Here is a 22851-nt window from a genome sequence, read left to right on the forward strand (position 1 = left end):
GAGGCCTACTGCAATGAGGTTCGGCGCCTGGAAGACAAGTTCTACGGGCTCGAGCTCAACCACATCGCTCGGCGCTACAACGAAACTGCGGACGAGCTGGCTAAAATAGCCTCGGGGCGAACGACGGTTCCCCCGGACGTCTTCGCCCGGGATCTGCATCAACCCTCCATCAAGATCGACGACACGCCCGAACCCGAGGCACCCTCGGCCCAGCCCGAGGTACCCTCGGCTCAGTCCGAGGCACCCTCGGCTCGGCCCGAGGCATCCTCGGTTCAGCCCGAGGTACCCTCGGCCCCCGAGGGCGAGACGCTGCACTTTGGGGGGGGAGCGAAGTGGGGTCACGCCTGATCAAAGCTGGCAGACCCCGTACCTGCAATATCTCCATCAAGGAGAGCTACCCCCCGACCGAGCCGAAGCTCGACGGCTGGCGCGACGCGCCAAGTCGTTCGTCTTGCTGGGTGATGAGAGGGAGCTCTACCACCGCAGCCCCTCCGGCATCCTCCAGCGATGCATCTCCATCGCCGAAGGTCAGGAACTCCTGCAAGAGATACACTCGGGGGCTTGCGGCCATCACGCAGCACCTCGAGCCCTTGTCGGGAATGCTTTCTGACAAGGCCTCTATTGGCCAACGGCGGTGGCCGACGCCACTAGAATTGTCCGCACCTGCGAAGGGTGTCAGTTCTACGCAAGGCAGACCCACCTGCCCGCTCAGGCTCTGCAGACGATACCCATCACCTGGCCTTTCGCTGTGTGGGGTCTGGATCTCGTTGGCCCCTTGCAGAAGGCACCCGGGGGCTACACGCACCTGCTGGTCGCCATCGACAAATTCTCCAAGTGGATCGAGGTCCGACCTTTGAACAGCATCCGGTCCGAGCAGGCGGTGGCGTTCTTCACCAACATCATCCATCGCTTCGGGGTCCCGAACTCCATCATCACCGACAACGGCACCCAGTTCACCAGCAGAAAGTTCCTGGACTTCTGTGAGGATCATCACATCCGGGTGGACTGGGCCGCCGTGGCTCATCCCATGTCAAATGGGCAAGTAGAGCGTGCCAACGGCATGATTCTACAAGGGCTCAAGCCTCGGATCTACAACGACCTCAACAAGTTCGGCAAGCGATGGATGAAGGAACTCCCCTCGATGGTCTGGAGTCTGAGGACAACGCCAAGCTGAGCCACGGGCTTCACGCCGTTCTTCCTAGTCTACGGGGCCAAGGCCGTCTTGCCCACGGACCTGGAATACGGCTCCCCGAGGACGAGGGCCTACACCGACCAAAGCAACCAAGCTAGCCGAGAAGACTCGCTGGACCAGCTGGAGGAGGCTCGGGACAAGGCCTTACTACACTCGGCGCGGTACCAGCAGTCCCTGCGACGCTACCACGCCCGAGGGTCCGGTCCCGAGACCTCCAGATGGGCGACCTGGTGCTTCGGCTGCGACAAGACGCCCGAGGACGGCACAAGCTCACGCCCCCTGGGAGGGGCCGTTCGTCATCGCCAAAGTTCTGAAGCCCGGAACGTACAAGCTGGCCAACAGTCAAGGCGAGGTCTACAGCAACGCTTGGAACATCCAACAGCTACATCGCTTCTACCCTTAAGATGTTTTCAAGTTGTTCATAAACCTCGCTCCCACGCAAAGTTTAGTCATCAAGGAAGGGTCAGCCTTGCCTCGGCAAAGCCCGACCCTCCCTCGGGGGCTAAAAGGGGGGGAACCCCCTCTGCGTCGAATTTTTTCCTCGAAAAAAGATCTTTTCTGCCAGAATGTCTTTCGTGCTTTTTGACTACTTCGAAAGTGGATCCTGAAAACGACGGAGTACACGTAAGCAGCCAAGGCTGACCAAGCCGAGGGACTCCTACGCCTCTGGGATACGGATACCTCACTCATCACCTTCCGTGAGAAGCAACTCTCGCTCGCGCAAAACAATTCTGTTACCGACAAAAAAGTCCAGATACTCGAAACAAGAGGAAAAGAGACGCAGCTTTACAACACGGCGAAGGTGTGTTTAGGCCTCAGCGGCCGCAGAAAACACACGCTACAAGATAATCCGATCCTGCAGGCTCGGATCTTGACGGCTGAACGGAGCAGCGGCACCCTCGGCATCGACGACACCTTCGACGAGGTCCGACCTAGCCTCGGACGGCGACGCGGTCCGAGGATCTCCACTCTAAAGGACGACGTCATCGCCACGCCCGGGCAATCGCTGCCAGGGTCTTCTCCGGGAATCCGGCCCGAGCAGGCGGCTCGGCCGATCACCTCGGGGCCTCGGCCAGCCGTCCTCCAAGGACGTCAGCCCGACCCGAGGCCTCGGCTGGTCAACTCCGGTGTCGGTCCCGCTAACGGACGACTCGGCTAGGCTCCGGCTAACCAGGTTTCCTTTTCGAGCCAACTCTGCCCCTGTCCATGCTGATACCGCTACCCCTGGCCTCGGCTCATCGAAGAGCGGCCGAGGGGTCCCTTTAACTAAGCTAGAGAAGCCTCGGACAACAAGGCCGACCGAGCCGAGGGACTCCTATGCCTCCGGGATACGGATACCTCACTCGTCACCTTTACACGGGGCGACTCACGCTTGGTGAAGCGGTACAGACAACCAACAGGCGAGTCTTAGTGCTCGAAAATGAGGAAAAAACACGGCTCCGTGCCAAAAATACATACATGTTCAGGCCTCGACAGCCACAATGAACAAAAACACTGGCATTCAAAGTGCCATTACGAACGGAACTCTGGTTCCGTCCCCGCGGGTACGAACAACCTCGAGCCTGCGGGGCGACGAACACCGGGGGACCCGCTAGCGACCTCTGCAGCAGCAGCCATGGTCCCAGGACGGATGCGGCCGCCGGAGGGCTCTCGTTCGCGTTCCCGCTCAAGGGACGCGAACCAGCTATTAAAGCCAAAGAGCGGGCCGCCCCCAAGCGCACCGGCAGGTCCTCGCTGCCGTCCTTGCCGCGAATGCAAGGAAGAGGGCGGAATGTTGCATCCTAGCTGGGCAGCAACAGTTCGCCTTCCCCGGCATGGCTGGAGGACGTCTCCTCCGCAGAGCTGGAGGATGTTTGCCACCACCAGAAGCTGGAAGAAGAGGTGGCCCGCCGGCCCGCGCGGGAGGTAGAGCCCCGGCTCGCCTCGCTCCCCGCCCCAGCGAGGATGACGAACACCCTCGAGGCTGAGGGCGGGACCAAGATCACAGCCCGGCTTGCCTCTCCCCATCCAGGGGCTGGAGGTCACCGTCTTGGGTGACCACCAGCGGAGGGGTGCAACTGGGTTGTGTGATGAAAATCCTTGAAGCCGAACGATGGCTGAAAGGTTCCAACTCCCACGGAGTTGCGTTCCTCCAACGACGAGGCGGAAAGACATCGGATATCCCCCATCCGGGGACTTGGAAGGTGGAAAGACACGATGCATAAGGGAGCGCGAAGACATGGTCGCCTTCCAAGGGAGTCACCCCCCTTTTAAAGGCGGCTCTCCCTAGTTGCGTCCCTAGCCGTCACGGGCTGAGTCTTCTCCAACACACTCCAAGGTCCTCCCCTATGGCGCGGGGGCTGGGTCCCACACGTCATACAAGCCGGCTCAGAGCGGAAGAAGCCAAACCGTCGTGCGCGGTGCGTACAACCGCCCAGCGGTTACAAGCGACTCTCCACTTTTGCCCAGACCAACGGGCGAAAGGGGCGGGCAACCATGCAGGCGGCATGCAACCGCGCCAAGTGGGCGCGCTTCTCCGACTCCCAACACGCCCAGCATGGAGGCCCAGGCCCACGCGTCATGCAACCGGCGCGCCAAATGCTTCGTGCATGCAACTGCACCGCCACTTGCGCCACTACCGCGTCTCCTCGACTGTGGAACCAGCACCGTGACTCGAGGCGACCCAGCGCGCGACCCAGCAACGCCAGCCTAGCGCGACGGTCAATGCGGCCAAAAGTGGGGCAGCAGTAATGGCGGTGGCAGGCGGGCGGGAGCAGCGGCCACGTCGTCAGCCAAGCTCACGTCCCGTCCGGGGGCAGTGAGAGAACCCTCTCTAAAGGCGTGAAGACAACGCGCCCGTGATCCGTTCCTCGAACGGCTCGCGCACGGGCAACGGCCGCCCCGCCAACCACTCGCCCCGTTGCATTAACTCCGCAGCGGGACGGACGGCGCCTCTGGCAGGAGAAGCGGGCGACGCTTCGCCTTCGCCATAATGACCGTGTCAAAAAAGGTACGCTGCGTCGTTCAATTTCGTATCTTTTTCCTTTTTTCCTCTTTCTCTCTCTTGCAATAGGGACCGGGAAAGGGGAATACCCCGAAAAGGATCCTTCCCCGAGAAGGAACCAGGCTCCGAGCCCCCTACTGATCAGAGGTTCGAAGGCTGGCCCCTCGGAAGGGTTCGACAGCCGCCTCAGATCGCATGGGCCCTACACCCACTACTGGTCAGAGGTTCGAAGGCCGGCCCCTCGGAAGGGTTCAACGGCCGCCTCAGGCTACTCGGGCTCCGCGCCCATTACTGATCAGGGGTTCGAAGGCTGGCCCCCGAAGGGTTCACAGCCGCCTCAGACGCCGAGCGAGGGATGACCATGGGTACGTTCGATACATAGCCGAGGCTCAGGCTGCGCTCCTGAGGTACCCTAGGACATTTCCGAGACCAGCGGGAACGATCTTGTAACGGAATCCCATCAGAGGGAGGCATCGAGCCCTCGGACCCCGTCGCCAGGGGACCAGGTCCGGCAAATCACCCGCGGGTACCTTTGGGCGTGCCTCTGGGCCCCTAGCCGACCCCTAACGAACGGGGCACGGACGTCCACTCGGATTACCCGCTTGCAGCTCACCGGAAACCCCATGTTCGGCGCCCATCGAGGGCAACATGGCGCTTCCCCCCCTCCTCCTTGCGGAAAGGCGACGTAGGGGCGTATGTAAAAAAGCCGAGTCTGTCCCTGATCGCCCTCTCGCCCTGTGCAGAGGCTCGAGGGCTGCTCTCGCAAACCCGGCTCCGGCCGAACCGTTGACAGCGTCAACATACCAGCCCGAGAACTTGGGACCCGACCGTACACCCGGGCTACGGCCAGCTCGCATGAGGGAACGACCAGACCAGCCGAAGCATTACGCGAGGCATTAAGACCTCGGAGGAGTGAAACCACTCCTCCGAGGCCTCGGGGGCTACACCCGGCGGGTGCGCTCGCGCGCACCCACCGGAACAAAACGCAACCGAGAAAGGCTGGTCCCCTTGCAAAAAAGTGCGACGAAAGCCTCCAAGCGAGTGCTAACACTCCCTTTGAGGCTCGGGGGCTACTGTCGGGGACCATAATTAGGGGTACCCTCAAGGCTCCTAATTCTCAGCTGGTAACCCCCATCAGCATAAAGCTGCAAAGGCCTGATGTGTGCGATTAAGTCAGGGATCGGTCCATACGAGGGACCCGATCACGCCTCGCCCGAGCCTAGCCTCGGACAAGGGCAGCTAACCCCGGAGGATCTCCGTCTCGCCCGAGGCCCCCCTCCAATGGCAAATGTGTTCCCGGCTCGCCCGAGGCCCTGTCTTCGCTAAGAAGCAACTCTGACCAAATCGCCGCACCGACCGACCAAGTCGCAGGAGCATTTAATGCAAAGGTGGCCTGACACCTTTATCCTGACGCGCGCCCCCCAGAGCCGAAGTGACCGCCGTCACTTCGCCGCTCCACTGATCAGCCTGACAGAAAGACAGCGCCGCCTGCGCCGCTCCGACTGCGGTGCCACTCAACAGAGTGAGGCTGACAGGCAGTCAGGCTCGGTCGAAGGCACCATAGGAAACTCCGCTTCGCCCGACCCAGGGCTTGGACTCGGGCTAAGTCCCGGAAGACGGCGAACTCCGCCCGACCCAGGGCTCGGACTCGGGCTAAGTCCCGGAAGACGGCGAACTCCGCCCGACCCAGGGCTCGGAATCGGGCTAAGTCCCGGAAGACGGCGAACTCCACCCGACCCAGGGCTCGGACTCGGGCTAAGTCTCGGAAGACGACGATCTCCGCCTCGCCCGACCCAGGGCTCGGACTTGGGCTCAGCCCCAGAAGACGACGAACTCCGCTTTCGCCCGACCCCAGGGCTCGGACTCCGCCCCGGCATCAGCCGATGATCTCCGCCTCGCCCGACCCGGGGGCTCGGACTCAACCTCGGCCACGGAAGACAGACTCGACCTCGGCTTCGGAGGAGCTTCCACGTCGCCCAACCTAGGGCGCAGACCAGCCACGTCAACAGGAGGCACCATCATCACCCTACCCCGAGCTGACTCGGGCCACGGGGAACAAGACCGGCGTCCCATCTGGCTCGCTCCGCCAGATAGGCGATGATGGCGCCCTGCATACTCTGTGACGACGGCGGCTCTCAGCCCCCTTACGGAAGCAAGAGGACGTCAGCAAGGACTCAACAGCTCCGACAGCTGTCCCTCCGCCAGGCTCCATCGCTCCTCCGACGGCCACGACATCACACCAGCTGGGTGCCAAGATCTCTCCGGCTGCCACAACGGCATGTACTTAGGGCACTGGCTCTCCCCTGCTAGACACGTAGCACTCTGCTACACCCCCCATTGTACACCTGGGTCCTCTCCTTACGCCTATAAAAGGAAGGACCAGGGCCCTCTTAGAGAGGGTTGGCCGCGCGGGAACGAGGACGAGGTACGCGCTCGCTTGAGGCTGCTCGCTCCCTCTCCCGCGTGGACGCTTGTAACCCCTTACTGCAAGCGCACCCGACCTGGGCGCGGGACGAACACGAAGGCCGCGGGATTCCCACCTCTCTCACGCCGGTCTCCGGCCGCCTCGCTCTCCCCCCTTCGCGCTCGGCCTCGCGCTCGACCCATCTGGGCTGGGGCACGCGGCGACATTCACTCGTCGGCTCAGGGACCCCCCGGTCTCGGAACGCCGACAATACATAAACTAGAAATCATGTGGCATGTCATCTGGATCACTTGATATATCTTCTATGACAATTAAAACCCTAATCTCTAAACCCTAACGGGTATAGTTCTTGTCTCCTTTGTTTTTTTTGTGGACCGGGAAAATACAGTTAAAATACGGGAAAATACCGGATTTTCCCGAGAATTCCAAAAACGGACTGTAAATATGTCTCACCGTTTACCGTACCGTTTTCATAATAACACATCCTGTTTTCTGTATATCCCGAAAAGTCTGAAAACGGTCGGAAAAATCTGGTACACGGTACCGGAAATTTACCGAATTTTATCGACCATTTACATCCTTAATACAAACTTTATCCATAACTATCTGTTCCCCCAGAAAACGGCAACTAGACAAGGACATGCAACGCCGGCCGGGGCATGTCCCGGGCTCCCGTCCCGGCAAACAAGAGAAAGAGCTGAGCCACGCAGGCACGCACAAAGCAGCGGGTGGTCACGCGTGATGCACATCCGGGCGGACAACCACCCTGAGGTAGCACCGCAGCGAGCGTTGGTCCGCTAGCTCTTGCAGTTGACCTAACAACTAACATAGATCGGAATAGATTTTTCTTTTTTGTTTATAGAAGGTACAAACATTCTGGAGCGTATGCTTGCTGACACACGCCGCCAGTAGTAGTTCATCATCTCCGGATATGGTCGAGCTCAAGCAGACGATGAATAGTTCGGCCAGCTTCTCTGTCGAGCCGTCGCCATCGTCGTCCACGATCCATCCGTCAGTTTGTTTGTGCATGCGAACGAAGCAACGACTGGTGGACGGACTACTACTTCCGAAAAGCTGCATTTTTCCCAACCAAGCCACCAAACTTTCCCCCGGCCCTACTCATATCATATATACTCTATATACTATATATTCATATATATCCATGCATATACAGCTCTCATTTAGTGTAGATTAAGCCTGCATGCTGCAAGAACCCGGCCGGCGAATGCAGCAATAGCCACCCAGCTGGTGGCGGTCCGTCGTTGAGCAGCACGCACGCACGCACAGTACTGATCCCTTCTCCGAATCATCAACCAATAATGGGCGGAGGAAGGGAGCTCGCCGCCGGCCGTTATTTCCCCCTGCAACGGCGGCGGTCGTCTAGTCGTCGCCGTCCTCTTCTCGTCATCCTACTGCTCGCCGTCGTCGCCAGCGGTCAAGCATCCGCCGCCTCTGGCAGCATCTTCGGCGGCGACTCGGCGTCATCGGTCTGACCCCTATATATACCATGCATACATTTCAATACAGCAGTCCATCTAGAATGTATAGCTATGCATGCATGCACATGTGGATATATATATATGTTACACAGCGCGATGATCCATCTGTGCATCCGCAGGAGTGCAGCCGAGCGTGCGAGTCCCAGCGCTGCACGGGTACGTATACGTACTTCCACGCGTAGCTAGCTGAGAGCTGACTGTTTGTATGTTTTTCGTTCGCCGTGCATGAGCAGCGCCGCTGATGCGCTACGGCAAGTACTGCGGCGTGTCCTACACGGGGTGCCCCGGCGAGGCCCCCTGCGACGCCCTCGACGCCTGCTGCATGCTCCACGACGCCTGCGTCCAGGCCACGGACAGTACGTGACGCTACTCGTACTACAACTAATGTCTCTCGCTATCTGGTCCTCTCCCGTGTTCTCATACATTATTCGCTTGCTCCTTGCGCGCGTGCATGCAGACGACTACCTCAACATGTGGTGCAACCAGAGCCTGCTGGACTGCGTGGCCGCAGCCAGGCCTACGGCGATGGCGGACACGTTCGAGGGGAACCGGTGCAACGTCACGGACGTCGCCGACGAGATCACCGCCATCGTGGAGGCCGCCGTGTACGCCAGGGGCATCCTGCACAAGCCCTAGCAGTAGCCTGGACCAGTAAGCTCGATGGTGGATGGAGCGACCGGCGGCTGGCCTATACAAGTTTGGTGGGGTGGTGGATTCTGTGTTGGATCTTGGATGGTGGTTCATGGCTTGTCGCAGGCGAAGTCCACGTCTTTGACGTACATATATATATATTAGTTCCTGAGTTTACACGGCCTGGAAAAGTGTACAGACCTCAATAAAGTACTGTCAATATATGTCCTTGGGAGGGTAGTTCAGACACATTTCTATCCAAAAAAAACTTTTTCTTTAATTACTAATTCTAATTTTCACTAACAGTGTTGAGAGTGTTGAGAGAGAAGGATAAGTGGTAGCTTCGTTTTCAAAACGAAGAGGATAAAATCACAGAGTTAAAAAAAACTGAGGATGAAATTATAATTGCAACGCCAACGAAGGATATAATCTCAACATAAAAATGCTGTCCTTCTGTTTTTATGTATAAAAAATGCACAAGCCAACAGCGGTCATTGAAACCATCAAAGCAGAGTAGCTACCTGGGAGGCCTTGCAGCTCTCTATGATGGCCTTGGACTTGGTGTAAATCGACGTGAGCTGCCCTTCCCGCTGGAGCAAGTCGCCGCAGATCACCCGGATATCCTGCTTCAGCTCATCCATCTTCTGCCTCTCTGTGCCCAGCTGCCCGGCCAGCTCCTGCTTCTCGGTGGCAAGGCGGTGGGCCTCCTGCCTGGAGCTGGAGAGATCCCTCTCGAGGGCCACGCACCTCATCCTCAAATCATCCAGCTGTGCCTGCTTCTCGGCTACGAGGCTGTCCGCCTCTAGCTTGGACTCGGAGAGCTCCTGTTGCAGGGACAAGTTCTCGTCCCTCAGCACGTCGCAATCTTTCTCGAGATTGGCGCATCTCGCCTTTGATTCCTCAAGCTGTTGCTGATCATAGATGCACTCCTTTGCTAACCTCTGGCATATGGCGTTGGTAGGTTCCTCCAATGGCGCAGCCTGCAAGCAGAGCACAAAAATGACATAAACAGGCAACTCATTTCTCAGTTCCAACTTCCAACGTGTCTTATGGAAATAGAAACCGAAATTGAACTGGAACCCAGGGGTGAACTAGCTTCCAGATCTTTTTATGAAATATATGCAATAAATTATTATAACTTTTCAATCTTCTTAATCTACAGACCCAATAATATATGGAGGCAAATTTATCAAAACCATCCAGACCTCAGACGGTTTACCCTGATAAATATTATCCATTTTTATAGAACATTTACCGTGAATCCCTGATGAACTCTGCCGACTAGCTGCTACAGACTCTATACACTAAAGCAGTAGCAGTTGCCAGTTGGACGAAGTTCTTGTCAGCTAGCTCTAGTTTCTGTATCCCTTTATGGTTTATTTTTATGTAAATGAGCAATTATCCTAGCTAGGTTGGTGGGAATATGGGTGTTAATACCAAACCCCACCCAAGTTCAAGCCCAATTGAATGCAAAGTTATCTTGTTCCTGCTTGGTAGTCTGCTACTCGATTTTTGTAACAGTTAATGTCTTAATCACTTTCTTGAGATGAAATTCACAAAAAATCTAGAGTCCTATGAATATAGACAGCCTAAAATATTTGTAAACTAACAGATAAGGGCAAATGATGCAGGAACAGAGAAAAACTTACTGATGATTTTTCTTGTAGAAAGGATGACTCGCGTTTGAGATTAGGTGTCATCTCAAGCATATCAAGATCGGTAACACAGCCTTTGTTCAGACGTGTCCATAGATCTTCTTCAGCAATATTATCCAAATTTTCAGGTATTGGGCTGAACTCAACATCTTGTGAGTAACGTGAGCGACAGGCAACAAAGCCATCTGGTACAGACTTCGAATCTGGAGTTTTCAGAAGATCCAGCTGCAATAGGCATACATATAGAATTGTCACCAGGGACTTGCATATTAAAAGTAAGAAGGAATGAAGAGGGTGAATATGGTGACAGACATGGACCATCAATGAAATGTGCTGTGTGCACAGATTTTAGCTTACATACAACACTGAAACTACGATTTGTTACCATGCTTCTCCACCAAATATACCTGGATTGAATCTGTAAAGTGGTCTGACGATATGGCCTCTAGCTTCTGTTGCTCAGTCAAATGTTGCTCTAGAGTCATCCGTAACTTTCTTTCGTCTTCAAGTTCCATGGCCAATCGATCACGCTCAAGTTCAGACTACATGAAAAGAACCCAAATAGCTTTATTATGTAGTTATTAAAGTTGCAGTTTATCTATACAAGTTTTTTTTAAAAAAAAAATCTTTGATGCGCCATCAATATGAAGAATAATCATGATTTAATGAGAAATGATGTTTAATTATAGTTGTTGGTGTTTACACACCTTGTGCATGTCGTTCCGTAGTTTTAGTACAACCTGCTCCAACCCTTCAGAATGGGAACCCTGAAATTCACGAAACATAAATCCAGACTCAAATATATACTCTTATGGAGAGCAATACCAACCAAACAGCAGCTACCTGCAGTTTTTTACGAAGTTCTTCAATTTCCAGTTTTTGCCTCTTCAGCAAAGCAGCATCAGTTAGAATCTGTCAGACTCACAGAAGTGGCCAAGTTAGGTTCTCTTGCTACTTATAAACTATGACAACAACTAAAATTGAATAGACTATCCTTACTGCAATAATATAGAGGCAGAGGCAATATTAGGATTGGCATCAAAGGATTTACAAGAAAACATTATAGATGTTCGGAATAAAATTTTACCTTTAAAACAGACAAAAATGAAATTCTACCAATGTATATATTGCCACTTAGAGCAACTCCAAGAGAATCTTTATATTCTTTCTAATTGTTTATATATTCTTTCTAATTGATAAAAATAGAGATTTTTGTAAAAACAAATATCCTCCAACGGCTTATTTAAATGGTTATCCAATATAGACATCTTCTATTCCGGGTTGCTAGCTAGCTAGCCAAAGATAGAAAACGTGAATGTCTCTCCTTACTCCTTAGTGCAAACAAGATATAGAAAAGTTGGAGATTGAAAAGATATAGAAAGTAATTTTATGTAAATGACTCTCCAAATGATAATTTAGAGAGTGAAATTTTGAAAGACTCTTGAATATGCTCCCACATTGAAAGTTCATTTACTTGAAAATAATCACTAAACTAGCTCAAGCATTTTTATCTATAAGATTTAACACATACCTCATTTACTTGGGCACAATTGCTTACACATTTTGCTCTACTTGCGAACTGAAGAGTACCTCTAGTTTCCTCAATGTGAATCTGTAGGTAAAATGTCATTTATTCAGAATTGCAACAATGAAGAAAAAATACTAGTCAGTACAGGAAGATATATTGCACAGCTTGCCCATATGCAACAAATGCAAGTGTATAGACAAACCTCTTCAGGAGCAGCAGTACAGATGATAGATGTCTTTGCATTGCCTCCAAGTGCAGGTTGGAGAATGCGTGTCAACTTACTATCACGATACGGAATGTGCCCTCTGCATAAAAATATTCACCTAAGTACCATTAAACATAGATCTTATCAAGTATCATATGATCGTTGCATTCTGAACTAGAGTAAAAGTAACATGAATTATTTCTTTTTCTTGCTAAGGTATGAACTTTTTTCTTTAAGAATACAGCAATGGTTGAAAGCTCTCCAGAAGAGACAACACTAAAAAGACTCAAGACAATAATGAGATCACTGAAGAAAAAATAAAGAAATGAGCAGATTGACTGCCGTACAGAAGTGCACACTGTCGAGAGCAAAATGTTTTTCTCTAGCTAGTAGGAGTGAATAAGGTGTCAGTTTCTTCACTAAAGACACTATGATGTGTTGGAATGAGAACCCTACCCCTAACCAGGGTTGGCAGTAGTATTAATAGACTTAGTAGTTGGGCCAGGCCCATTACAGAGGGTGATACGGTAATTACAAAGGGGAACACCCCAAACCCTAGACGGGTAGTCTAACACCCCCCCGCAGTCACAACTCTATCCTGTACAGATGTTGAGACTGGATCGAAAGTCTAAAAAGACACTCGACGGTAACCCCTTGGTGAAGATGTCAGCGAACTGCAGCGTGGTGGGGACGCTGAGAACCCGAACGTCACCGGCAGCGACACGCTCGCGGACGAAATGCAGGTCGATCTCTACGTGCTTCGTGCGCTGATGCTGCACGGGGTTGGTGGAGAGGTAGACCGCACTGACGTTGTCACAGTAGACGAGAGTGGCGCGCTGGAGAGGACTGTGGAGCTCGTGGAGGAGCTGGCGCAGCCAGGAGGCCTCTGCCACACCGTTGGCCACGGCACGGTACTCGGCCTCGGCGCTGGAGCGAGAGACGACGGGCTGCCGCTTGGCGGCCCAAGATACGAGGTTGGCGCCCAGGAACACGGCGTAACCGGAGGTGGACCGGCGCGTGTCGGGACAGCCAGCCCAGTCAGCGTCGGTGTAGACCACGAGCTCCGACGTCGGGGATGGGCGGAGTAGGAGGCCATAGTCGAGGGAGCCTCGGAGGTAGCGCAGAATCCGCTTGAGCGCAGTGAGATGGGGCTCCCGCGGAGTGTGCATATGCAGGCACACCTGCTGGACGGCGTAAGCGATGTCGGGCCTAGAGAACGTGAGGTACTGGAGCGCGCCGGTGAGGCTCCGGTAAGATGTCGCGTCGGCGACCGGAGGCCCGTCGTCCTCAGAGAGCTTCGCCTGAGTGTCGACAGGCGTGGAGCAGGGCTTGCAGTCAGACATGCCAGCCCGCTCCAGGATGTCGATGGCGTACTGGCGCTGGTGGAGGAAGAGACCCTGAGGCCGGCGCTCGGCGGTGATGCCGAGGAAGTGGTGTAGGGGCCCCAGGTCCTTCATCGCGAATTCCCGCTGAAGGGCGACGATCGTGCGGTGAAGGAGGTCGGCGGTGGATGCCGTGAGCACAATGTCATCGACGTAGAGCAGGAGGTAGACGGTGTCGTCGCCGCGCCGGTAGATGAACAGGGACGTGTCCGACTTGGCCTCGACGAAGCCGATGGAGGCCAGGTAGGAGGCGAAGCGACTGTACCATGCCCGTGGCGCCTGCCTGAGGCCGTACAGGGACCGGTTCAGCCGGCAGACCAGATCCGGACGGTCAGCATCGACGAAGCCGGTGGGCTGGCTGCAGTAGACAGTCTCCGTCAGAGTGCCATGGAGGAAGGCATTCTTGACGTCGAGCTGGTGGATCCCCCAGCCGCGGGAGAGGGCGAGGGAGAGGACGGCGCGAACAGTGGCGAACTTGACGACGGGGCTGAAGGTCTCGTCGTAGTCCACTCCGGGGCGCTGGGTGAAGCCCCGAAGGACCCAACGGGCCTTGTAGCGGTCGAGGGAGCCATCCGAGGTCAGCTTGTGGCGAAATAGCCACTTGCCGGTGACCACGTTGGTGCCTGGTGGACGCGGCACCAGGTCCCAGGTGTGGTTGGCCAAGAGGGCCGCGTACTCCTCCTCCATAGCACGACGCCAATGTGGGTCGGCGAGGGCAGCGCGAACGGAGGAGGGCACAGGGGATGCGTCCGGAGGAGTGCAGGTCGTATCCGCTGCCAGGATCAGCCGGTCGACGGGGCGAAGAACGCCAGCAGCGCGCCGAGTCACCATCGGGTGGACGTGCCCGGGGTCGCGGTGGATGGCGACCGGGTGGTATACTGACGACTCGGAGCGGGCCGCCGGAACATCGGGAGCGGCTGGTATGGCCGACTCGCGGCGGTGATAGACGACGGCGGGGTCGGCAAAGCGGGTCGTGCTCGTCAACGGGCCCGAGTCGGCAGGCGCCGAGGTGGCGGCATGGGTGCGACGGTGGTAGACGAGCGCGGGGTCGGCGAAGCGAGTCGGGGTCGATGGGGCCGCGCGTGGCGCAGGCGTGATCGACGAGGCCGCGCATGGCCCAGGCGGGGTCGTCGGGGCCGCGCGTGGCGCAGGCGGGGTCGTCGGGGCCGCGCGGGGCGCAGGCGTGATCGACGGGGCCGCACGTGGCGCAGGCGGGGTCGTCGGGGCCGCACGGGGCGCAAGCGTGATCGATGGGGCCGCGCGCGGCGCAGGCAGGGTCGTCGGGGCCGCGCGTGGCGCAGGCGTGATCGACGGGGCCGCGCGTGGCGCAGGCGTGATCGACGGGGCCGCGCGTGGCGCGGGAGCGGGCGCGAGTGGTGGCGTCGTGGCCGCACGAGGTATGGGTAACGGCGCAAGGCGGGGCGCCGGGGGTGGGAGGGGAACCGGATCAGACTCGAGGAGTGAGTCTAGATCGGTGGGTGGGGTGGAGCCTGCAAGGGGAAACACATCTTCGTCGAAGACGACGTGACGAGAGATGATGATGCGGTGGGAGGTGAGGTCCAGGCATCGATACCCCTTGTGGTCAGGGGAGTAGCCGAGGAAGAGGCATCGAGTGGAGCGAGGAGAAAGCTTGTTAGGGGCGGTAGCGGAAGTGTTAGGGTAGCAGGCGCAGCCGAACACGCGCAGGTGGTCGTAGGAAGGGGCTGTGCCGTACAGGGCAAAGTGAGGTGTAGGGTGGCTCACCGCCTTCGAGGGAAGACGGTTGAGGAGATGCGTGGCAGTATGAAGGGCCTCTGCCCAGTAGGTGGCAGGGAGAGACGCCTGAAAGAGAAGGCAGCGGATCATGTTGGTGGTGGTGCGAATCATGCGCTCGGCCCGGCCGTTCTGAGCAGAGGTGTAGGGACACGAGAGACGCAACTGGACGCCGTGAGTGAGGAAGAAAGAGCGGGAGGCGTTGTTGTCGAACTCGCGGCCATTGTCACACTGCAGGGCACGGACCGGGCGGCGGAACTGGGTGGATACCCAGGCGAAGAAGTGAGTGAGGGTGGTAAATGTGTCGGACTTCAGCCGAAGGGGGAAAGTCCAAAGGAAATGGGAGTAGTCATCCAGAATGACCAGGTAGTACTTGTAGCCAGAGAGGCTAAGGACAGGAGATGTCCAGAGATCACAGTGGACAAGATCAAAGGCCTGAACAGCCCTGGACGTGGAAGTGGAAAACGGAAGACGGGAGTGACGGCCGAGCTGACAAGCATGACAGAGGTGCTCAGAAGAGCCCCGAGTGTATGATATGTCGGAGTGGCCGGAAAGCTGGGACATGACGTCAGGTCCAGGGTGCCCGAGGCGACGGTGCCAAATGGCGGAGGAGGTGGTGGTAGTAGCAAGAGCAGGTGATGTGGTGGTAGTAGTAAGTACAGGAGATGAGGCTACTCTGGTGTGGGGAGTGGAGGGCAAGTGAAGAGAATAGAGGGGGCCGGAGCTGTCACAGCGAGCGAGTACAGCATGTGTGGGAAGGTGGCGTATGGTGAGGCCCCAGGGGTCGAACTCCATAGAGCACTGGTTGTCACTGGTGAAGCGACGAACCGAAAGGAGGGGATGAGTCAGTCCGGGAGCAACAAGGACGTCGTTAAGGCAGAATGGTCCTAGAAGAACCGATGTACCTACTGAGGTGACCGGGAGGGTGGAACCGTTGCCGACGACGATGGAGGTAGGATGTGAGGGGTGGGGTGGATGGGAGTGGAGTAACGAATTAGTGGTGGGGGTAGTGTGGAAGGAGGCCCCGGAGTCAACCACCCAATCGGTGGTGGTTCGGGGAGGTGGAAGTGGCGAAGGTACAGTGTGAGCGGAGAGGGCCAGAGAAGGTGCCCCGACGGAGGCACTGGGAAGGGGGGGAGATGACACGGGCTCAACCGCTAGGGAGGCGATTGCAACACGTGGGAAGACAAGCGGTCCAGGCACGTGACGGCCTGCCTGAGGCTGGACCTCGACGCAGTCCCGAAGAATAGGGTTCCAGACTGGGTCGAAGGACACGAACATGCCCCGGATGAGATGGCCGTCGTGGAGGAGGACACGCACAGTTGCGAGCGCGGCGGGCGGGGTAAAGCTCATGGCGACCGGTGCAGGCCGGCGCAGGGAGGCGCGGACTGGACAGCCGGGCGCGGAACAGCAGGGGCGGCTGGGTGCCCGACGTCGGGCGTCCACGGCACGAGACAGCAGGGGTACTGCTTGGCGCGGAACAGCAGGGGCACGGGTCCTCCGGGCTGGTGCTCCTGGACGGCGCGGGCGCCGGGCGGAGGCAGGGGGCGCGACGGCGTCGGAGCTCGCGCGCGCGGGGGGAGGGGGTTGCTGAGCTCTGCTGCACGGTCTCCTGGGCGCGGGAAAGGATTGGCGCTTCAAGGCAGGGGCGCTGGGCGGCCAGCACGGCGGGCGGTGCGCCTGGACGCGGCTGCACGGCCGGAGGAGCAGGCACCAGGCGCGGGTCCCTGGCGCGGGCAGATGAGTGCACCGACGCTTGAGCAGGGGGCCGCGGCTGGGAGGGAGATCAGCGGCTGGGCACGGCGCTGCTGGCGTTAGGCGGCACCTGACGGGGTCGCGCGCACGGCGTGGTCGGGCAGGAGCGCGCGGCCTGGAGTCGCGGGTCCGCGGCTTTGGATCCAGGCGGCAGGAGCAGGGCGCGTCAGGGCCGGTTTCCCGCGCCGCCAGGGAAGGCCGCGAGCCTGGCCGCCGCCGCCAGTGGATGGGAGGCCAGAGGGGCCGGCGGCTGGGGGCCGACGGCGGGAGAAGCGGCTGTAGGGGTGGCGGCTGCAGGGGAGGAGGGAGCTCCCGGCGGCTGCAGCTGCTGAAAAAAAAACACTAAACCTAGGCTCCGATACCATGTTGGAATGAGAACCCTACCCCTAACCAGGGTTGGCAGTAGTATTAATAGACTTAGTAGTTGGGCCAGGCCCATTACAGAGGGTGATACGGTAATTACAAAGGGGAACACCCCAAACCCTAGACGGGTAGTCTAACATGATGGTTCAAAAATCACCAAAAATGACAAAGAAGGCTCCTACTTGTAAAAAAGAGAGCAGATATAGTACCGGAGGCTCCCACATGAATGAGGTTAGGGAAGGGATAAATCGAGGCAAGCCTTCCTTCCGCAAATACAGAGAGGCTACTTTGAACCCGTGATTTGGTGACTTTGTGAGACAGGTAGCAACACTATACCAAACATGTCCTTCTAAAAAAGGGTCGACCCAGTGTGGAAGGCTTCAACATGAATAGAGTCTGGGAAGGGATAAATTAAGGCAAGCCTTTCTCGCAAATAAAGAGAGGTTGTTTTGAATCTGCGACCTGGTGACTTCGTGAGACATCTCTCACCACTGCATCAATCCTGCCCTTCTGAGAGATCCCACTTGTACTTTGGATAATGGATTTGAGTTTAATATACTAACAAAATCATCCTAAAACTTGAGCTGTTGACAGAAGGTAGATTCGGTATTGATCATTTTGAGGCACTAAGGCAGTAATAGAATTAATTAAAAATAATATGTAAAAATATACTGTACGTAAGAATATGGTATGGAATTAATGGATTAATCATGGAGGATGAGAAGTTACAAAAAATATAATAAAAAATTACCTAGAGTTTGTTTTAGAAAACAGAACAATCAATGATGATCCTTGCCTATGACGACCCAATCATAACTACAATAACATGTACGTCTCTAGATTGATTTTCCATCAAATTTAGCACAGTTCACCTAAGGAAGTTATAGATTTGGTAAACACGAGAGGAAGAAACTTATGTAATACTCTATAGACAGTACCTTTGTTTTCCGTTCTCGCTCAACTTATTGATGACATTCCCAAGAATCATTAAGCTCTTGTTAATATACTTCCCCTCATTCAAACGTACCCCTTCTGCCCCCGTCTTGATGATTCTTTCTGACCCAGCAAGATCCACCAAATTCTACATGTAAAACAAAACGGTAAATCACAATATTTTCTACACATTTACTTTTACTACATACATGATACCTGAGTATACAGTAAAGTGTACATACCAAAACAGATACGCGGATAGCATCTCCACCGTCTGTCTGGTCCTTACCACTGCTCTCAATTACCTGACACCGATATAAACAGAACATTCTTGATTTAGTTATCGCTTCCATTCAACTACAGAAATGAACTTAGAACAGCTGCAATTACAGAATTGCTGCAGAATTCAGAATTCTATACCATTCTGAAAATAGTGTGTGACCGACTGCTCCGCATGTTCATGTTGGTCTCTCCAAAATGCCTGTTCGCTGAAAACAACAAAGAAATAGTGACAAACGGTGAAACAAGTTTCGCAGTTGGTGAAAAATAAAATGTAGGGACAGAAATGTGCCTTCTCCAAGCTGGAGGAGCTCAAACACTTGCTCTGCGCTGTTCACGATCTCCTCCCGCAAACCAGACACGTACACTCCACGCTATAGGCAACAATTAATTTTCACTGTTACAAAAACATGTTGATAAATTAGAGAAAAATATCCAAAGGAGTACTTACATCTAAGCTCTCATGAATCTTCAGCTTCTGGCCTTCAAGTGTCAAGAGGTCGTTGATTTCCTCGTTGTAGATCTCCATGTAGGACACCCGGATGAGGAACTCGCGGTCGTCAGCCTGACCCAGGCAGACCCAAATCCAACAAATCACTCACGCGCAGCAGAAACAATCGCAGCAACCAATCTAACAATGTCTTGTTCGGGGAGCAGATAATCGAGCAATCAACACACCTGGCGCACGGTGTCGAAGACGTCGCGGACCGCGCGGGGAATGATGCCCGGGTCGGCGTCGGAGCCGTTCATGGTGAATGTCTTCCCGCTGCTGGTCTGGCCGTAGGCGAAGGCGGTGCCGTTGAATCCGCCGACGACGGCGCCAATGAGTTCCCGGACGACCGTGCCATAGATCCGCTCGTTGTTCGCCGCACCGTCGAAGACGTGGTCTGCGGAGCCAACCAACCAAGCAGCCCAAGGAAGGAGGCACGAGCGGACGGGTTTAGGGGTTGAGAGCGACAGTGAAGGAGAGGGACGTCGTAAGAGGAGCGTGATCCGTACCGAAGGCGAAGGAGGCACCGGTGATGGGGCCGGCGGCGCGGTGGAGGAGGGAAACGCGGGTGTCATCGATACGCCACTCGCGGTCGCCGCCTCCGCCGGAACTGGCTGGGGAGGTGTTAGCGGCCACCAGGTTGGGAGGGCGGAAGCGGACGGCGACGGAGATCTTCTCCATGGCGCGGCGGCTGTTGCTTCGTTCGAAGGACGAGACTGGGAGGAGGATTTCAAATTTCGGTGTGAGCGGGGGAGCGGGTTGCTGCAGCCTACAGGAAAGAGGAGGAGCGTGCCGGTGGTGACCTGTAAAAAGCAGTGCGCTGGGCAGGTCGAGCTTTTTTTTTTTGGAACCGTGATATCACCAACACTGAGCTTGTGAAAATCGGTATCCCGAACAGAGCAATTGTAATTTTAGACTTTTAGTATTATAATCCGTTGAACTTCAGATTTCTGGTATTGAGTCCGATTTAGCCGGAGGTCAACTTGTTGTTACGCCATTCCGTTTCTTAGAACGGATTGCGAGCTCCTTTCTGCGCCACGCCTGTCTGCTCGCGTCGTCTTCCCCGGCGCTCGTCTGATCTCTCTGCCCGGCGCTCCTGGTGCTCTCCCCGACTCCTCCCCGACGGTCGGTGCCGTGCCGCGCCTTCCTCTCCCTCTCTCTATCCTCTCCCTCCCGGCGCTCGTCGAGCTCGTCTGCGGTGCTCCTCGTGGCTCCTCCCGACGAGCTCCCTCCCCGATGGTCTTCTCTGCCCGGCTCTCTCCCTCCAGGAGCTCCTTGGAGAGCGCTCCTCCTCGGACGGCGCGCCTCTCCCTGGTGCTCGGCGGTGCGCCTTAGGTACGTGGTTGTCGGCTATTTCATTGTGCCAATCTAATAACAAAATAGAAAATATGTAGACAGCACGTTTAATCTATCACTCTCAGCCAGGTACTGCAATGGAGACTCCTGACAGCAATGGAGACGTTGAGCACAATGCGACAGATGCAAATTGGTTTGTCACCATTGAAGAGGTTGAACACTTGTTGATTGAGGCACCAGCCTCGCCTGAGGATATCAGTGCACCCCCTCCCATTAATGATGTAGAGCAGGGTCATTCGGTAGCGGATTCGTCAACTCGAGGAAATGATTTTGAGGGAATTTTACCGGATTTGCGATGGCAAGAAGAGGGACCCCAGCATGTACCCAATGAGAGTGTTATGTACCACAAACTTGGATTAGCTGCCGAGAATGAACGAGAAAATAAAGAGAGAGAGGATGCTTGCAATCGTAGAGTTGATGGAAATAATATAGATCAACTTGGTGGCGATGGTTCCGCAGCTTTGCCTTGTGTTGATTTTTTGCAGCAGGAGACCAGATTTGTCTATGACTCTAATGATCCAGTGATGGAGGTTGGAAGCTTGTATGCATCTATGACTGAATTTAGGCTGGCAATGAGACAATATGCCATAGACAAAGAGTTCGAGTTAGGTATTGAGGCAAGTACAATGAAGAAATATAGAGGCTATTGTCGTGGAGGCGGCTGTCCTTGGAGCATAAATGCAAGAATTGAGAGGGATGGTTCGCCGACCATAATTGTATGTTTTTTGTTTATGTCAAGAACTTATCTTATTTATATTGTTGTGTCCTTCGAAGTATTACAATGAGAGTGTTATTGTTGTTGCTATTTTTGTAGGTGACAGTGTTGAATGATCATCACACTTGTACTTCTAGTGGACGGAGGAGGACTAGCACACCAACAAGTGCTTGGGTTGCTTCAAAAGCTCTTCCTATTATTGTTAAGAAATCACATATTGGTGCTAAGGAATTACAAACTACACTTCAAGATACCTACAAATGCACAATTGCTTATGACACAGTTTGGTATGGAAAAGAAAAAACCTTGAAAGTCTTGTATGGGACCTGGGAAGAGAGCTTTCAACTTTTGTACAGTTGGAAGGAGGCAGTATTGCAGAAGTCATCTGATAGTGTCATTGAAATTGATGTTCGAGTAGAAGATGGTCGATTCTACTTCACGCGCTTCTTTTGTGCTCTTGGACCATGTATCACAGGCTTCTTACAGGGTTGCAGACCTTACTTGAGTGTGGATTCTACTGCTTTGAATGGTCGATGGAATGGTCACCTACCATCTGCTACAGCAGTTGATGGGCACAATTGGATGTTCCCTATTGCTTTTGGATTCTTCGAGTCTGAAACGGAAGACAATTGGAAATGGTTCATGCAGCAGTTACGGAAGGCCATTGGAGATCTTCCTATACTAGCAGTTTGTTCTGATGCTTGCAAAGGTTTGACCAACGCAATGAGGGATGTTTTTCCCAATGTAGAGAAAAGAGAGTGTTTCAGGCATCTAATGAACAACTTTGTCAAACAATTTCCTGGTTCTAAATATATGTACCCTGCTGCTAGGGCGTACAGGAAAGAAGTTTATGATATGTACATTGCAAATGTGAAACAGAACCCTGCCATCGCTGATTGGTTGGAAAAGTTTCATAGTTTATTTTGGTACCACAGTGCTTTTAACCCTAGCATCAAATGTGACTATGTGACGAATAACATTGTGGAGGTCTTCAACAACTGGATTAAGGACTACAAGGACCTTCCAGTATGCGACCTTGCTGACAAAATAAGGGTGATGATCATGCAACTTTTTCATAAGAGAAGGCGAATTGGACGGATGTTAGAAGGAAAGATACTACCCTCCATCATAGCCCAACTCAATGCACGTACTCGAGGGCTCGGACACCTGGAAGTCATAAAAGGTGATGACTATGTTGCCGAGGTGAGAGACAACAGTGACTGTGTTTCTAGATATGTGGTGAAGGCATACCTAAGAGAATGTTCATGCCTAGAATGGCAACATACCGGGAAACCTTGCCAACATGCATTATGTCTACTAACTGCACAACAATTCAGAGATGTGATGATGGAGGAGTTTGTTGATGATTACTACTCTGTAGAGCCGTATAGAAAAGCATACTCAAGATTGGTGGAGCCAATTGAGAACAAGTTGTTTTGGCCTAAGGTGGACTTTGCAAAAGAGGTTGGTGCACCCCTTGGTAAAAGAGGTGTCGGACGTCAAAAGAAAAATAGGATCAAGTCTTGTCTCGAGGGTGGTAGCAGCAATAAGAAGCCTTCAAATGACACCGAGAAAACAAAGAAAGTAATTAGAGGAAAATTTAAGTGTCCAAATTGTGGGGAGTTAGACCATAGGAAGAGCAGCTACAAGTGTCCCCTTAACGGTACAAAGAAAAGGTAATACGTAAACATCAACTTTGTTCGTAACAT

General features: G+C 54.4%; 2 protein-coding genes across 3 annotated transcripts; one reads left to right on the forward strand and one right to left on the reverse strand.

Moving 5' to 3' along the window:
* Nucleotides 1-7123: 7123 nt before the first annotated feature.
* On the reverse strand, nucleotides 7124-19895 carry LOC100278551 (Kinesin-like protein KIN-7N). Of its 2 annotated transcripts, XM_008678823.3 has the most exons (15): nucleotides 19581-19895; nucleotides 19260-19468; nucleotides 19033-19146; nucleotides 18874-18955; nucleotides 18723-18790; nucleotides 18545-18607; nucleotides 18308-18450; nucleotides 12115-12217; nucleotides 11916-11996; nucleotides 11228-11296; nucleotides 11092-11151; nucleotides 10792-10926; nucleotides 10379-10609; nucleotides 9251-9709; nucleotides 7124-8096 (listed from the first exon to the last, which is right to left on the reverse strand). In XM_008678823.3, the coding sequence occupies exons 1-15, from the start codon at nucleotides 19750-19752 to the stop codon at nucleotides 8082-8084; spliced, it is 2004 nt and encodes a 667-aa protein (XP_008677045.1). In that variant the 5' UTR covers nucleotides 19753-19895; the 3' UTR covers nucleotides 7124-8081.
* On the forward strand, nucleotides 7780-8978 carry LOC100284361 (phospholipase A2). The gene is given in 4 exon segments (NM_001157256.1): nucleotides 7780-8087; nucleotides 8219-8255; nucleotides 8333-8455; nucleotides 8557-8978. Coding segments are annotated over 4 exon segments (507 nt in total). The 5' UTR covers nucleotides 7780-7919; the 3' UTR covers nucleotides 8736-8978.
* Nucleotides 19896-22851: the final 2956 nt, after the last annotated feature.

This window comes from Zea mays, chromosome 4 (assembly GCF_902167145.1).
Source record: "Zea mays cultivar B73 chromosome 4, Zm-B73-REFERENCE-NAM-5.0, whole genome shotgun sequence".
Classification (NCBI taxonomy): Eukaryota; Viridiplantae; Streptophyta; class Magnoliopsida; order Poales; family Poaceae; genus Zea; species Zea mays.

Excerpts from the sequence above, each read along its gene's own strand:
- LOC100278551 (XM_008678823.3), bottom strand. The coding sequence starts at position 19,752 with ATGGAGAAGATCTCCGTCGCCGTCCGCTTCCGCCCTCCCAACCTGGTG. Across the intron at positions 18,956-19,032 it reads AGATTCATGAGAGCTTAGAT|CGTGGAGTGTACGTGTCTGG; the intron begins GTAAGTACTCCT and ends TGTTGCCTATAG. Across the intron at positions 11,152-11,227 it reads AACTTCGTAAAAAACTGCAG|GGTTCCCATTCTGAAGGGTT; the intron begins GTAGCTGCTGTT and ends CGTGAATTTCAG.